Here is a 15,765-nt window from a genome sequence, read left to right as displayed (position 1 = left end):
CTAAGATAAAATACACAAAATAGTATAAGGGCAGACTAGATGGACCATGAGGTCTATGTGCTGAATATGGTTCTGCCTTTAGTAATTTGTAAAAATAATAAATGCAGGATACAGATAAATAAGTTTAAAAAAATTAAAAGGTATGGCATTACTATTGAATAATATTCATAATCATGTAAAATGATTTTAGTGGCTTTTATCTCTTCATTCTTCTTGATACAATATTATATTTAGGGGTTTAGGGGTAGTGATTTCTGACAGTCTCAAAATGGGTGAACAGTGCAGTCAGGCGGTAGGGAAAGCAAGTAGGATGCTTGGCTGCATAGCTAGAGGTATAACAAGCAGGAAGAGGGAGATTATGATCCCACTATATAGAATGCTGATGAGACCACATTTGGAATACTGTGTTCAGTTCTGGAGACCTCACCTACAAAAAGATATTGACAAAATTGAACGGGTCCAAAGACGGGCTACAAGAATGGTGGAAGGTCTTAAGCATAAAATGTATCAGGAAAGACTTAATGAACTCAATCTGTATAGTCTGGAGGACAGAAGGAAAAGGGGGGACATGATCGAAACATTTAAATATATTAAAGGGTTAAATAAGGTCCAGGAGGGAAGTGTTTTTAATAGGAAAGTGAACACAAGAACAAGGGGACACAATCTGAAGTTAGTTGGGGGAAAGATCAAAAGCAACATGAGAAAATATTATTTTACTGAAAGAGTAGTAGATCCTTGGAACAAACTCCCAGCAGATGTGGTAGATAAATCCACAGTAACTGAATTTAAACATGCCTGGGATAAACAAATATCCATCCTAAGATAAAATACAGAAAATAGTATAAGGGCAGACTAGATGGACCATGAGGTCTTTTTCTGCCGTCAGACTTCTATGTTTCTATGTTTCTATTTACAATATGACATAAGAGGCTAAATAAGTGGCTGTTTCTAGCGCTCCACAAATGCAAAATCTTTCTTCAGTTAGGACCCCATAAAACCTCCCATGTAGGGGTGGGTTCTAACTGACCTCGCTGCCGATTCGCTTCCTCCCATGCCATGTGGCCACGGCTCAGAAACTTGGCTCAGGAGAAAAAAATAAATTCAAAAAATTCAAAAATAAGCAAATAAATAAACATTTTTCAAAAATTGAAAAAAGACAGCACCTACCTAACCGGTTCCATGAAGTCATCGTGACATTGCCAGTGGGTCATTACCGGTTTGGGCAAACCAGTCTGAACCAGGAGGAACCCACCTCTGCCCCCACGTCTTATCATGGAGTCCAGATATTCAAACCAGGCTCTTCTGAGATGTTGAGGCAGCATGGCAGAGGTTGGCTCCTCCTGGTTCAGACTGGTTTGCCAGAAATGGTAGAAACATGCTGGTGATGTCACAATGACATCATAGAACTGGTTCAGTCGATGTTTTTTAATTTGTTTTTTTAATTTTTTTTCTGTATTTTTTTTTCTGAGCATGCATTGAAGCTGAATTTCTGCACATGTGTTTTTGTATTTTTTAAAAACATTATCACTGCATGCGCGCATGCCCCGTGAGGTGCAGCCATGCAGTGCGGGAGGCAGCAAACTGCAGTGAGGTAACCTAGAACCCACCCCTACAGCATTTAATATACAGTGGGAGGGGGGAAGTATTTAGTCAGACACCAGTTGTGCAAGTTCTCCCACTTAAAAAGATGAGAGAGGCCTGTAAGTGACATCATAGGTAGACCTCAACCACGAGAGACAACATGGGAAAACACATCCAGAAAATCACATTGTCTGATTTTTAACTAATTTATTTGCAAATTATGGTGGAAAATAAGTATTTGGTCACCTACAAACAAGCAAGATTCTTGGGTCTCACAGACCTGTAACTTCTTCTTCAAGAGGCTCCTGTATCCTCCACTCATTACCTGTAGTAATGACACCTGTTTGAACTTGTTATCAGTATAAAAGACACCCAGCCACAACTTCAGTCACACTCCAAACTCCAGTATGGCGAAGACCAAAGAGCTGTCGAATGACACCAGAAACAAAATTGTACTACACTGGGAAGACTGAATCTTCAATAGGCGAACAGCTTGGTGTGAAGAAATCAACTCTGGGAGCAATAATTAGAAAATGGAAGACATACAAAACCACTGATAATCTCCCTCGATCTGAGGCTCCATGCAAGATCTTACCCCGTGGGGTCAAAATGATCACAAGAACGGTGAGAAAAAATCCCAGAACCACATGGGGAAACCTAGTGAATGACCAGCAGAGAGCTGAGACCAATGTAACAAAGGCTACCATCTACACACTACGCCACCAGGGACTCAGATCCTGCAGAGCCAGACGTGTCCCCCTGCTTAAGCCAGTACATGTCCGGGGCTGTCTGAAATTTGATAGAGAGCATTTGGATGATCCAGAAGAGTATTGGGAGAATGTCATATGGTCAGATGAAACCAAAGTAAAACTGTTTGGTAGAAACACAACTCATCGTGTTTGGAGGAGGAAGAATGCTGAGTTGCATCCAAAGAACACCATACCTACTGTGAAGCATGGGGGTGGCAACATCATGCTTTTGGGCTGTTTCATTGCAAAGGGACCAGGATCTGATTTATGTACATGAAAGAATGAATGGGGCCACTTATCGTGAGATTTTGAGTTCAAACCTCCTTCCGTCAGCAAGGGCACTGAAGATGAAATGTGGCTGGATCTTTCAGCATGACAATGATCAAATACACCGCCAGGGCAACGAAGGAGTGGCTTCATAAGAAGCATTTTAAAGTCCTGGAGTGGCCTAGCCAGTCTCCAGATCTCAACCTTATAAAAAACTTTTGGAGAGAGTTGAAAGTCCATGTTGCCCAACAACAGCCCCCCAAAAAAACTGCTCTAGAGGAGATCTGCATGGAGGAATGGGCCAACATACCAGCAGCAGTGTGTGCCAACCTTGTGAGGACTTACAGAAAACATCTGACCTCTATCATTGCCAATAAAGGATATATAACAAAGTATTGAGATGAACTTTTGTTATTGACCAAATACTTATTTTCCACCATAATTTGCAAATAAATTCATTAAAAATGTGATTTTCTGGATGAGTTCTCTCATATTGTCTCTCATAGTTGAGGTCTACTTATGATGTCAATTACAGGCTTCTCTCATCTTTTTAAGTGGGAGAAGTTGTGCAATTGGTGTCTGACTAAATATTCCCCCCCCCCATTGTATTTGTTAGATTTTTTTTTTCTAACTAGGAGGCTGATTCATATTGAGCCGGCCACTTCCGACATTTGGCACATTTAAGTGCTGCAGTGTCATCTTAAGTAGTCACATTAATATCTCTTTGTTTGAAAGTCTTTATATCTCATTGGACTGATAATTGGATAGGGAATCCATATTGAGAGATGACATTTGAAAGTTGGATGGCCCAAGCACAATGTTCCGAGACTTCGGAGAGGGGCGGCATACAAATCTAATATATTATTATTATTATTATTATTATTATCATCATTATCATCATCATCATCATCATCATCATCATACTTACTTACTTACTTACTTACTTACTTATTTACTTACCGTATATACTCGAGTATAAGCCGAGTTTTTCAGCCCCAAAAATGGGCTGAAAAACCCGACCTCGGCTTATACTCGGGTCACCACAAGAGGGCGCCGGGTGGGAGCCACAAGAGGGCGCACCGCGGGAGCCCGGCAGCTGCCCTACCCTTCCCGCGCTCCCGTCTAGTGCACATCACCCCCGGGGAGGGCGGGATTGACTCTCCGGCAAACGGTCCGAGCATCCCCCTCCACACCCGTGCATCTGGAGTAAGGCGGCGTCTTTTAACACACACCCCCTTCAGCCATGCTCGCAAAGCCACCCATCCTCCTCCTCCTCCATCCCTCGCCGGGGGGAGACTCCCCTCCTCCGCCCCTTCTCTGACCTTGTAATCCTCGTGGCCGAGGTTTTGCAGGCGCTGTTTGCCTGAGGGGGGCCGGATTTCCACGCTGCCGGCCGGGGGCTCCTTCGGGGTTGCCTCCGCCAGAGAGTGCTGTTGCTGGGGCTCCTGGTGGTCCCGAGATGGGGCGCGGCGGGCTCCGCGCTGCCCCACGCTGAGCGCCACGAAGTCCAACGTCTTGCTCTCGAAGGCGCCCTCCACGTTGCAGAACATCCCGCCATACTTCTGGCGGGGCACTTGGTCGGCGGTGCCCGGGCGCGCCAGGTAGACGGGCAGATCTTCCTCCCCCGCCGCCGCGGGATCCGGCCGCTCCCGGCCTCTCCCCCCGCTGTGAGAAGACATGGCCGGGAGTCACTGGGGTAAATCAAGCCGGTGACTCCATCTGCGAGGCAGAGAAAGAAGGGCGGGCGGGCGGGAGACTTCCCGGGCGCCACTGGCTCGGCTCAGGCGCGGAGTGACTGATGACTGAGATTCCTGCTTCATGAGTCCCCCCCCACCTTCCCATCGTCTGTTCCTCTCTCGCACGCCGTCGGAGCAGTTGGCTGGCAACTTTGCTGCGTCACTCGGAGCCCCGTTTTACTTCTCTCTTGGAGCTCCTGTCGGCGCCTTCCAGCTACCTTCCCTTCTCCGGTCGCTCTCTCTCCCTCCCTCCCAGCAGGCGCTCCTTTTCTCTCTCTCTCAGTCATCAGTCACTCCGCGCCTGAGCCGAGCCAGCGGCGCCCGGGAAGTCTCCCTCCCGCCCGCCCGCCCTTCTTTCTCTGCCTCGCAGACAGAGTCGCCGGCTTGACTTACCCAGTGACTCCCGGCCATGTCTTCTCACAGCGGGCGGAGAGGCCGGGAGCGGCCGGATCCCGCGGCGGCGGGGGAGGAAGATCTGCCCGTCTACCTGGCGCTTCCCTCTTGGAGCTCCTGTCGGCCTTCCCTTCCCCGGGTCCAGCAAAGTTTCCAGCTTGTACAATTACTGCACTAATTCCCTGATTAGATTTTGAGGTAAGTTCTCTCTCTGCTTTTTTTCAAAGTCTCCTTTCTATAGAACTTTGATAAAGTTCCCCCCTCCCTCCCCCCTCTCTCTCAAGAGACACAGAGAGTGAGACAGAGAGAGAGAGAAGGAAGAAGGGTAGAAGAAAAAGGAATTGAGTACTTTTTAAGGGCTTTGTTGGATTCATTCTGTAGATTTGTTATGGTACAAGCAATATACAATCGTACTAATTTTAGCCTGCCAGTAGATTGTAAAAATAAGATACATTATGCTGCTTTCTTCTACCCCATAGAGATTCATGAATACTTAAGATGTTTAGCATTTCTGTACTCACTTAGCATTAAGTTTTAGTGTTAAAATAATATTAATATTTACCTCTTGGATTTAAATCTATTGTTATTTCTGTGTGGATTTACCTCAGAATAAGTCTCAGTTTTTTGGGAACTTGCTGATAGATATGCTTAAAACTGCAGTCCATCTGTGCAGTTGCCTGTAAGTAAGTCCTATTGAAATCTGTAAGGCTTAACTCAGAATAAAGAGTTGATTTAATATGCAATCCTGTACATAAATTTACTCAGTAATTAACTTGGCTGCATGGCTTGGGGTAGTTTGGTAGAATGTTATGCAATTTTTATGTCTCTGAAAATCTTTTATTCTTAGATGGGAAAAAGAATTTTGTGAAATTATTGTGCAATTTGAATTTGTAAAAATATTGTTTTGTTCTTCTCTCTACTTTATCATTGGATTATAGAGAGAAAAATTAAGTCTCTAAAATACTGTTTTGAGGGATTTTGACTCATAGGTTTTAGCTTGGTTGCTGATTGAACTACTTTTTTTACTTTTTAATTTATTTAATTTTATTTAATTTATTGTAAATATCAGATTGCTTTTATTTACCCACTTTGAAATAAATATTGTTTACCCTCTTTAAAATAAATATTCTAAAACATGTCTCAATTAATGTAATTTCATTGTTTTCCATTTTTATAAGTTACCAGTAGCCACTGCATTTTCTAACCTCGGCTTATACTCGGGTCAATACGTTTTCCCAGTTTTTGTGCCAAAAAATGGTGCCTCGGCTTATACTCGGGTCGGCTTATACTCGAGTATATACGGTATTTACTTACTGTGTAATTGTTCTTCAAAGCATAGCTACCCATCTGGGTCTATGAATAGCACCTTCAGCTGGAAATTAAATATTTAATTACTAAAATTTTGTGGATAGTATCTGGTAACCTGGCCAACTGTTTTAGAAAAAATAATATTCTATAATTTTTTTGCGATCTAAGTTGTTACGCTATCTTTAAAGATTTTACACAGCTGAAATAAAATTGTTCTTTTCTGGTACCTATTTTGAATAGTTCCAGAAACCTGGATTTATTTTCTTATATTTCACAGTTCCTATGTGTGCAAACATTATCATAAAAGTAGAATGATCTTTTTAAATGAATGTAAATGTGGAGAGCAAAGTGTATTTGGAAAAAGTCCCCCCCCCAAAAAAAATTTTTTAAATGGGCTATAACTTTTTTTAAAAAAACTCAGTTACTGAATTTAATTTTTTTCTTGCTGTCTTAGGAATCAGAATATGTCTCTGCTCATCTCCATGAATGGATAGATCTGATTTTTGGCTATAAACAAAGGGGGCCAGCTGCCGTGGAAGCTCTAAATGTCTTCTATTACTGTACCTATGAAGGTATGAAGCCCCATCTTTTCTTGGTTCATAATTGGATTGTGTCTGTTGGAAAGGTTAATATTAGCTTTAAAAGCTAAACCAAGAAAGGTCAGGAGAGAGCACAGTAGGCTTTGATTATGCCATGGATAAAATGTTGCACTCTACCAAATATTTGCTATCTTATAGCTGCATGATTTGATTAGTGCTGCATAGTATCTATTATTCTTTTGCATTAGCATCTATTTATATATGGTTAATTAGGCTTATGTAGAATGATTAACAATATATCAGTGGCCAACTATTTGGTGATAATGTATATGCATTACTTCATGTTTGTGATGTCTTATAACAGTGATAGGTGGCAGTATCTGACTGACATTTGGCTGCTCCAGAAACAATTGAGCCCAAATTTTCTATTGCTGAGATATTTGTTTTGCCCCATTTTATGACTTTTCTTGCCAAATTTGTTAAGTGAATCACAGCAGTTGTTAAATTAGTGACACGGTTGTTAGGTGAATCTGGCTTCCCCATTGACTTTGCTTGTCAGAAAGTAACAGAATAGAATAGACTAGACTAGAATAGAATAGAATTTTATTGACCAAGTATGATTGGACACACAAGGAATTTGTCTTGGTGCATATGCTCTCAGTGTACATAAAAGAAAAAGATATGTTTGTCAAGAATCATAAGGTACAACACTTAATGATAGTCTGGGTACAAATAAGCCATCAAATCATATTAGGAACCAGTAAATATAAATTGTAAGGATATAAGCAACAAAGATAATAATAATAATAATAATAATAATAATAATAATAATAATAATAAAAAATAAATAAATAATAATAATTTATTAGATTTGTATGCCGCCCCTCTCCGAAGACTCGGGGCGGCTCACAACAATAATAAAAACAATGTTACAGTGGAACAAGTTAGTCATACAGTCATTTGTGGGAGGAGATGGGTGATGGGAACAATGAGAAGATTAATAGTAACGCAGACTTATGAAATAGTTTGACAATGGGAATTATTTTTTTAGCAGAGTGATGGTGTTAGGGAAAAACTATTCTTGTGTCTAGTTGTTCTGGTGTGCAGTGCTCTATAGCATCATTTTGAGGGTAGGAATTGAAACAGTTTGTGGCAGGATGCATGGGATCAATAAATATTTTCACCGCCCTCTTTTTGACTCATGCAGTATACAGGTCCTCAGTTAAAGGCATGTTGGTAGCAATTGTTTTTTCTGAAGTTCTAATTATCCTCTGAAGTCTGTGTCGGTCTTGTTGGATTGCAGAACTGAACCAGACCGTTATAGAGGTGCAGACGACAGACTCACTAATTCCTCTGTAGAACTGAATCAGCAGCTCCTTGGACAGTTTGAGCTTTCTGAGCTGTGGAAGGAACATTTGTTGTGCTTTTTTATGACATTTTTGATGTTAGGTGTCTAAAAGAGATCACCTGACCCAGAGCCACTTTGGCTGTCATAAATGTGTCAGTTGTCAACCCTCCGAATGTAAATCACACGTCTAATAGTCATAAGTCTGAAAAATGATAAGAAGTCATATTTATGCTGTTGTAACTTCAAATAGTCACGAAGCAAACTATTGTAAATCGAGGACTACATGTATTTCAATGGAAGGCTACTACAAAACCCCAGAATGTAAACTAAATTGAAAGTTATAATTACATCCTGGCAAACAATCTTTGTGTAGTTTTATGGACATGTCCATGGCATCACCATTTCATCAGCACGATGAATTAAGTGCTTAGTTTTACCTACATCATTTCTATAAATGGATCGTTTAAGATTTTGGGAGTTGATTTTAAGTGACAAATGTTGATGTGATAAAAGTTCAGGCTTTATAGGAAATGTTCTCCTTGTCCTCATATAGAGTGTTCCACTCAGTCAGCTCTTACTGGACACTGCAGGAGGAGACCGTGAAGTCTAGTAGGGTGGCAAAAACACTCAGGAAGAATCTAGTAGCACCTTTTCTGACTAGCAAATTGTATTAACAGACATGAGCGTTGTCAGAGTCATAGAGTGGCTAGACTATATGAAGTTTCCAGGTATCTGATGACATTAAATGCAGGCCATGTAAATTTATGTTTGTTAGTTACATCTTTAATCCAGAAAGATGCTACTAGACTCCATGTGATTGGCATAGAAATTCTAAGGGTAAAATTCATCAATTTTTAGAAGTCTGTGCCTCTCATGGGAAAATGATTCTTCATAGCAGAAACTGAAGACCTTTTTTGGGAGGTGCTCCGTATGTAACATCAATCTCCAAATACACCTTGACCCTTTCTTCAACTCCAATTTAAATATGGGGTTTTTTTTTTTGGAAACTTGTGCTTTTATTTGTTTAGAGTTTAGCACAGTGATGGTGAACCTTATTGGTTTGCATGCCCAAAGGGTGTGCGCGCGCATGCTAGCACGGATGCACGTGTTCCACACCCATTCCCCCCACACATGTGCACCCCGTACACTGCTCCTGTGCATGTGCATAATCCCCCTCCATGTGCATGGGTCTCACCAAAGCCTGGGATGGTGAAAAAATGGCCAAACAGGCAAAACGGAAGTTTGGAAAAACAGACTTCCAATTTGCCCATTCTGCTGCTTTTTGCACTCCAGGGGGTTCAAGAAATTTCCCTGAAGCCTCCAGAATGTAAAAAACAGTACAATGAGGAAACCGGAAGTCCGTTTTTCCGAACTTCCATTTTGCCCATTGGTCGGTTTTTTGTACTCCGGAGCTTCAGGGCTGTTTCCCTGAAGCCTCCGGAGGGCAAAACGGCCTTTTCCAAGGCCGAAAGTCAGCTTGGTAGCATGCGCATGCATGCTGGAACTGACATAGGGCAACGCCTTGTTTGCCCTCCAATATGGTTCTGCATGTCAACTGTAGTATGCATGTCATAGGTTTGCCATCACAGGTTTAGCACATCGTCTAAACTAGTATGAAGTTGAAGAATTCAAGGGAAATATTTCTTAACCCAGAGGGTTGTTTGTTTATGGAATTCACTTCCAGAAGAGGTCATGACAGCTGTCAGCCTTGATAGCTTCAAGGCAGGATTAGACAGATTCATGGATGCCAAGCATATAGATGGTTATTGAAACAGATGTCCAAGTGCTGCCTCTATGTTGGTAGAGGCAGGCAGGATTCCCTTGAATACCATTTGTTGGGGGTCAGGGGAAAGGGAGGGTTTTGCCTTCTCTTTCTGCTCAAGATTCCCATGGACAATTGGTGGGCCACTGTGTGACACAGAATGCTGGACTCGATGGGCTTTGGCCTGATTCAGGCTGGCTCTTCTTATGTTCTTATGTTCTTAATTATCCAAGTTGAAAAATAACAACCAGAATTTCTTAAGGCTGAATAATTTTTAAAAATGAAAGGAAATGCTTTGTAAACCATGCTGGGGCAAACAGGATTACAGTGATCCCCCGGTTATTGCGTCCCCGACCATTGCGAACAGGCTAATTTGCGATTTTTCAACCCAGAAGTCAAAACACCATCTGCGCCTGCGCGCCCTTTTTTTTCCTATGGGCACGCATGCGTAGATGGCGCCGGGCAGATCAGCTGCTGGGCGGCTTCCCTAGGTCTTCCCCCTCTTGGCGGGCATCAGCGAGGAGTTTCCCCACCACCCACGCAAACTCCTCGCTGCTGCCGCTTCGCTCGGGCCGCTTCCCAGCTGAGTACTCAGCTGGGAAGCGGCCCGAGCGAACGGCTTGTCCGCAGCCTGCCTGCCCGCGCGCCCGCGGCTCGCGCGCCCTTCTCCCCGCCCACGCCATTCGCTGGGGCCGCTTCCCAGCTGAGTACTCAGCTGGGAAGCGGCCCGAGCGAACGGCTTGTCCGCAGCCTGCCTGCCCGCACGCCCGCGGCTCGCGCGCCCTTCTCCCGCCCAAGCCGTTCGCTGGGGCCGCTTCCCAGCTGAGTACTCAGCTGGGAAGCGGCCCGAGCGAACGGCTTGTCCGCAGCCTGCCTGCCCGCGGGCCCGCGGCTCGCACGCCCTTCTCCCGGCCAAGCCGTTCGCTGGGGCCGCTTCCCAGCTGAGTACTCAGCTGGGAAGCGGCCCGAGCGAACGGCTTGTCCGCAGCCTGCCTGCCCGCGCGCCCGCGGCTCGCGCGCCCTTCTCCCGCCCACGCCATTTGCTGGGGCCGCTTCCCAGCTGAGTACTCAGCTGGGAAGCGGCCCGAGCGAACGGCTTGTCCGCAGCCTGCCTGCCCGCGCGCCCGCGGCTCGCGCGCCCTTCTCCCGCCCACGCCGTTCGCTGGGGCCGCTTCCCAGCTGAGAATTCGCTTCAGGACTCAGCTGGGAAGCGGCGCAAGCGAGCGGGGTGGGCGGGCGAAGGGCGGGCGAGCGGCAGCGAGGAGTTTGCGTGGGCGGTGGGGAAACCCCAGCGCCGCTTCCCAGCTGAGTCCGGCTCCTCGCTAGCGCTGCGGAAGTAAAAACACCATCTGCGCATGCGCAGATGGTGTTTTTACTTCCGCAGCGCTACTTCGCGAAAACCCGATCATTGCTAGGGGTCCTGGAACGGAACCCTCGCAATGATCGGGGGATCACTGTACACAGGTCCAGGGGTCAGTCATTTTTATCATACTAAACAAGGTTTATTCTTGTTCTTCATGTTGCATCCAAATGGATAGGGCACATTGGTCACAGACTTTGGCCATAGTTAGTATTTAGGCGTCATGAAATCTGCTCTTTCACCACCAGAGTTTGGTTTTCCTTAATCTGATGCTTTTTGTAGTTTATAGTTTATTATTTGCATTTGTGTTTGTATTTATTATTTGTATTTATATGCCGCTCACTCCAAAAAGGACTCTGAGCGGCGAACAATCACCATAAGTCTGAGTAGATCAGAAGAACACCAGATATAAAGAGAGGCTACTGTACATTTACGGTATATAAAGAAATATTACAATAACTGCAAGGGGGGGAGCAAGCATACACCTCCCCATAACAACTTCAGGTGATGAAATATTAAGTAATATATACTTGTGAAACCATGTACAGAAAGGAATATTATTTTCATTATTTTGTTTGCCATTTGACTATCATTGCAGGAGCTGTAGACCTGGATGCCTTAACTGATGAGAAAGAAAGAAAAGCCTTAGAAGGGATGATTAACAACTTCGGACAAACGCCTTGCCAATTATTGAAGGTAAATCCTAAGAACCCCAGGTACCATCTCCAAATGAATAGCCTGTCTTTGACAGTGCATTATAGTTCTCATGTTTCAGAGGTTCCTCCTCAGGTTTTGCCACACTCCCTCTTATAACTCACAGTCACATACTCTGCCAAATCACACAATCTTTATTCCTCTTATTTCAATAATTTGTTGAAGAATCATTGTATAACTGTGGTTCCCATTTGCCTGGACGTATTCTAGGAGCCCCATCCAGCAAGATTATCTGTGGAAGAAGTGCTGCAGAAGCAAACCAAAAATGAAAATTCCACCCTCAATCTGTTTCAGCATCTCCATGAACTAAAATCCTTCTTCATTGAGGTAAAGATATTTGTTACCAGGTTGCAGCTGATAATGTTTCACATTATTTATATTTAATATTTTTTTAAAAAGCAGCCTCTGGGCAGTGGTTCTCAACCTTTCTAATGCTGTGACCCCTTAATACAGTTCCTCGTGTTGTGGTGACCCCAACCATAAGTCTAGCACCAATTCTCCCAACAGAGCTTTAAGCTGATTGGCAGGAAGATCAGAGGGACAACACCCCCCCCACCCCCACCCCCGTAAATGCCTGATTGGTCGGATTGGAAAAATATGTTCCAAGACGCCAGAATAGAAACTTTAGTTCCCAACACCATGGGAAATGTGTCCTTTCCCATGGTCATAGGTGATCCCTGTGAAATGGTCATTCAACCCTCAAAGGGATCCTGACCCCCAGGTTGAGAACCACTGCTCTAGGGTGTTTGAAAATAAAAATAATTTCCCACTGGGTGAACTAAAAATGGATTTAAGATCCAAAAAGCTTGATGCCTATAGAGACAGAAGATTGGGCATTTCATATTTTCTACAATAATGGTGGAAACAGATCTAGTTTTTTAGTTTCTGCAAATGCAAAAAATCTACAGCAGTCTCATTGTTTAAATCTCTCTAAACAGAGTAAAGCAGAGAAGTCAAAAGCACTCAGAGGATAGTAACATAGCAATAGTGCTTAGATTTATATACCACTTCATAGTACTTGAGCCAATGGAAATTTTACTCCTGGCAGTCAGGAAATATAGCCTGCAATACAGTGGTCCCCCGATCATTGCGAGGGTTCCGTTCCAGGACCCCTCGCAATGATCGGGTTTTCGCGAAGTAGCGCTGCGGAAGTAAAAACACCATCTGCGCATGCGTAGATGGTGTTTTTACTTCCGCCGCAGCAGCGAGGAGCCAAAGATTGGGGTTTCCCCGCCGCCCACGCAAACTCCTCGCTGCTGCCACGCCCGCCGTTCCAAGGTTGGGGGTCCGGGGGCTGCTAGGAAGCCCCCCATGCCGGCGGCGACGTTTTAAAGCACCCGCGCGGCTTCCCAACTGAGCCCTCAAGCCAAGCTCAGAAGTTCGCCTTTGGCGCTTGGCTTGAGGGCTCAGCTGGGAAGGCGCGCGGGTGTTTTAAAACGTCGCCACCGACATGGGGGGCTCGCTAGCACCCCCCCGAACCCCCAACCCGGGTTTGGGGGGGTGCTAGCGAGCCCCCCATGTCGGCGGCGACGTTTTAAAACACCCGCGCGCCTTCCCAACTGAGCCCTCAAGCCAAGCGCCAAAGGCGAACTTCTGCGCTTGGCTTGAGGGCTCAGTTGGGAAGGCGCGCGGGTGTTTTAAAACGTCGCCGCCGACATGGGGGGCTCGCTAGCACCCCCTTGAACCCCCAACCCGGGTTTGGGGGGGTGCTAGCGAGCCCCCCATGTCGGCGGCGACGTTTTAAAACACCCGCGCGCCTTCCCAACTGAGCCCTCAAGCCAAGCGCCAAAGGCGAACTTCTGCGCTTGGCTTGAGGGCTCAGTTGGGAAGGCGCGCGGGTGTTTTAAAATGTCCCCGCCGACATGGGGGGCTCTCTAGCACCCCCCCGAACCCCCAACCCGGGTTTGGGGGGGGTGCTAGCGAGCCCCCCATGTCGGCGGCGACGTTTTAAAACACCCGCGCGCCTTCCCAACTGAGCCCTCAAGCCAAACGAACCCGGGTGGCCGGGCGAGCATCGAGCAAACGGCGGGTGGCCGGGCGAACGGCGGGCGAGCGGGTGCTGGGGGGGCTTCTCGCCCTCCCGCCAGCAAGAGGGGGAAGACCCAGGGAAGCCGCCCAGCAGCTGATCTGCCCGGCGCCATCTACGCATGCGTGGCCATAGAAAAAAAGGGCGCGCATGCGCAGATGGTGTTTTTACTTCCGGGTTGAAAAATCGCCATATAGCCGTTTCGCAATGATCGGGATCGCAATACCCGGGGGATCACTGTACTGCATTCTAACCACTGTGCCATGGTAACAGCTTGATGCTGTGAATGGCTCTTTTTTCTTTCTTTGGAGATTCTGCTGTAGATATACAGTGGTACCTCGGTACTCGACCACAATTTGTTCCAGAAGTGTGGTCGAGAACCGATTTGGTCGAGTACCGAATTTATTTATCCCATAGGAAATAAGGGCAATGGATTTAATTGGTTCCCAGCCCCTGTTAACTCGCTGGGAACCAATTAAATCTATTTTCTTTATTTCCAATGGGATAAATAAATTCGCTACTCCAAGCTGCAGGAAAGGTGGGGGCTGCTGGAAGCAATGAGGAAAGGAGCCCCCAGAAGCTGCCATCCCAGCAGCTTCAGGGGGCTGAGGAGCTCTCTAAGAGCTCCAAGCTGCAGGAAGGGTGGGGGCTGCTGCAATCTTGGCAGCTTCTGGGGGCTCTTTTCCTCATTGCTTCCTTTTATTACCTGTAAGCAGCTTCAAAAACTTTCTCCTTCCCTGTGGCTGCAACAGCGGCAATTTCCCTTCCAGTAGCAAGAGCGCCGGGAACGTCACGTGATGAAGGGAAGCCGCCGGAGCCATCTCAGCAGTTGCTGCCGCTCCAGCAGCTTCCTTTCATTACATGACTTCCCGGCGCTCTTGCTACTGGAAGGGAAATCGCCGCTGTTGCAGCCACAGGGAAGGAGAAAGTTTTTGAAGCTGTATCAGGTAATAAAAGGAAGCAATGAGGAAAGGAGCCCCCAGAAGCTGCCAAGATTGCAGCAGCCCCCACCTTTCCTGCAGCTTGGAGCTCTTAGAGAGCTCCTCAGCCCCCTGAAGCTGCCGGGATTACATTTCGTATAATGAACAAAATTTTCTCTGGCTGTTCGGTATCTGAATTTTTGTTCAGATACCGAAGCAAATTTTTTGCCGAAAATTTTGTTCGTTATCCGAAATGTACGAGAAAGGAAGCGTTCGAGTACCGAGGTACCACTGTATTATGTGGATGAGGGCTTCGACTTCAGCATTGTGGCAGAGAAAGTGTTCTTAACATTTTCATTTGTGTGTGTGTGTGATGATGGAAGGCTTTTTGGTCAGTTATAGCACAAACCATAATCACCTGAAGGTCCCAGGACATTTTTGCAGCCACTTAACAATGATAGGAGGAGGATTACATTTTCCCAGCAGTATGCTTGAAATTAACCTCTCTACAATCTTTTTCTTAATAAAGGTTTTTATTGTATATTTTTTTCCATTTAACAAGTTTCCATACTTTATACATAACTGTGCTCATTTACCTATTATTTACATGTCTAATATTTACATATCATTACATTCAAATTTAAAAATACTTCATACATAATATTTATACCTCCTTTCATTCAAATCCATATATTCTATACTTTTCATACATTTTACTGCCTTTTATATTTTACCTCTTTTTTCTCATTTTTATGCTCAATCTATTCGCACCATTTCTTCCATATTACGTAATAATCTGAATTCATTTGTCCTTTCAGTTCAATTGTAAGTTTGTCCTTTAAGCACAATCATATATTTTTCTTATTACCAAACTTTCCAAGGGTGTGTTCTTTTGTCTCTAACATTGCACAAATGCTATTTTTGCTGCTGTTATAATACATAAAATAATGTATGTGGTAGTTTTCATACAGTCACTCTTGGTAATCCCTAACAAGAATAATTATGGGTTATATTCTACTTGAAGGCCTGTTATTTCCTGGACCCATCTATGAATATTTACCC

General features: G+C 45.0%; 1 protein-coding gene across 5 annotated transcripts in view; it reads left to right on the top strand.

Moving 5' to 3' along the window:
- The window catches only part of NBEAL1 (neurobeachin like 1), a 116,481-nt gene that overhangs the window by 87,041 nt on the left and 13,675 nt on the right, over positions 1-15,765 (top strand). For all 5 annotated transcript variants that reach the window (XM_070732028.1, XM_070732025.1, XM_070732026.1 and 2 more), the window contains 3 exons: positions 6,489-6,606; positions 11,642-11,739; positions 11,968-12,084. In XM_070732028.1, coding sequence (XP_070588129.1) covers positions 6,489-6,606; positions 11,642-11,739; positions 11,968-12,084 — 333 coding nt within the window. The remainder of the gene's footprint in view (positions 1-6,488; positions 6,607-11,641; positions 11,740-11,967; positions 12,085-15,765) is intronic.

This window comes from Erythrolamprus reginae, chromosome 1 (assembly GCF_031021105.1).
Source record: "Erythrolamprus reginae isolate rEryReg1 chromosome 1, rEryReg1.hap1, whole genome shotgun sequence".
Classification (NCBI taxonomy): Eukaryota; Metazoa; Chordata; class Lepidosauria; order Squamata; family Dipsadidae; genus Erythrolamprus; species Erythrolamprus reginae.
This window is presented reverse-complemented; position numbering and strand designations above follow the sequence as displayed.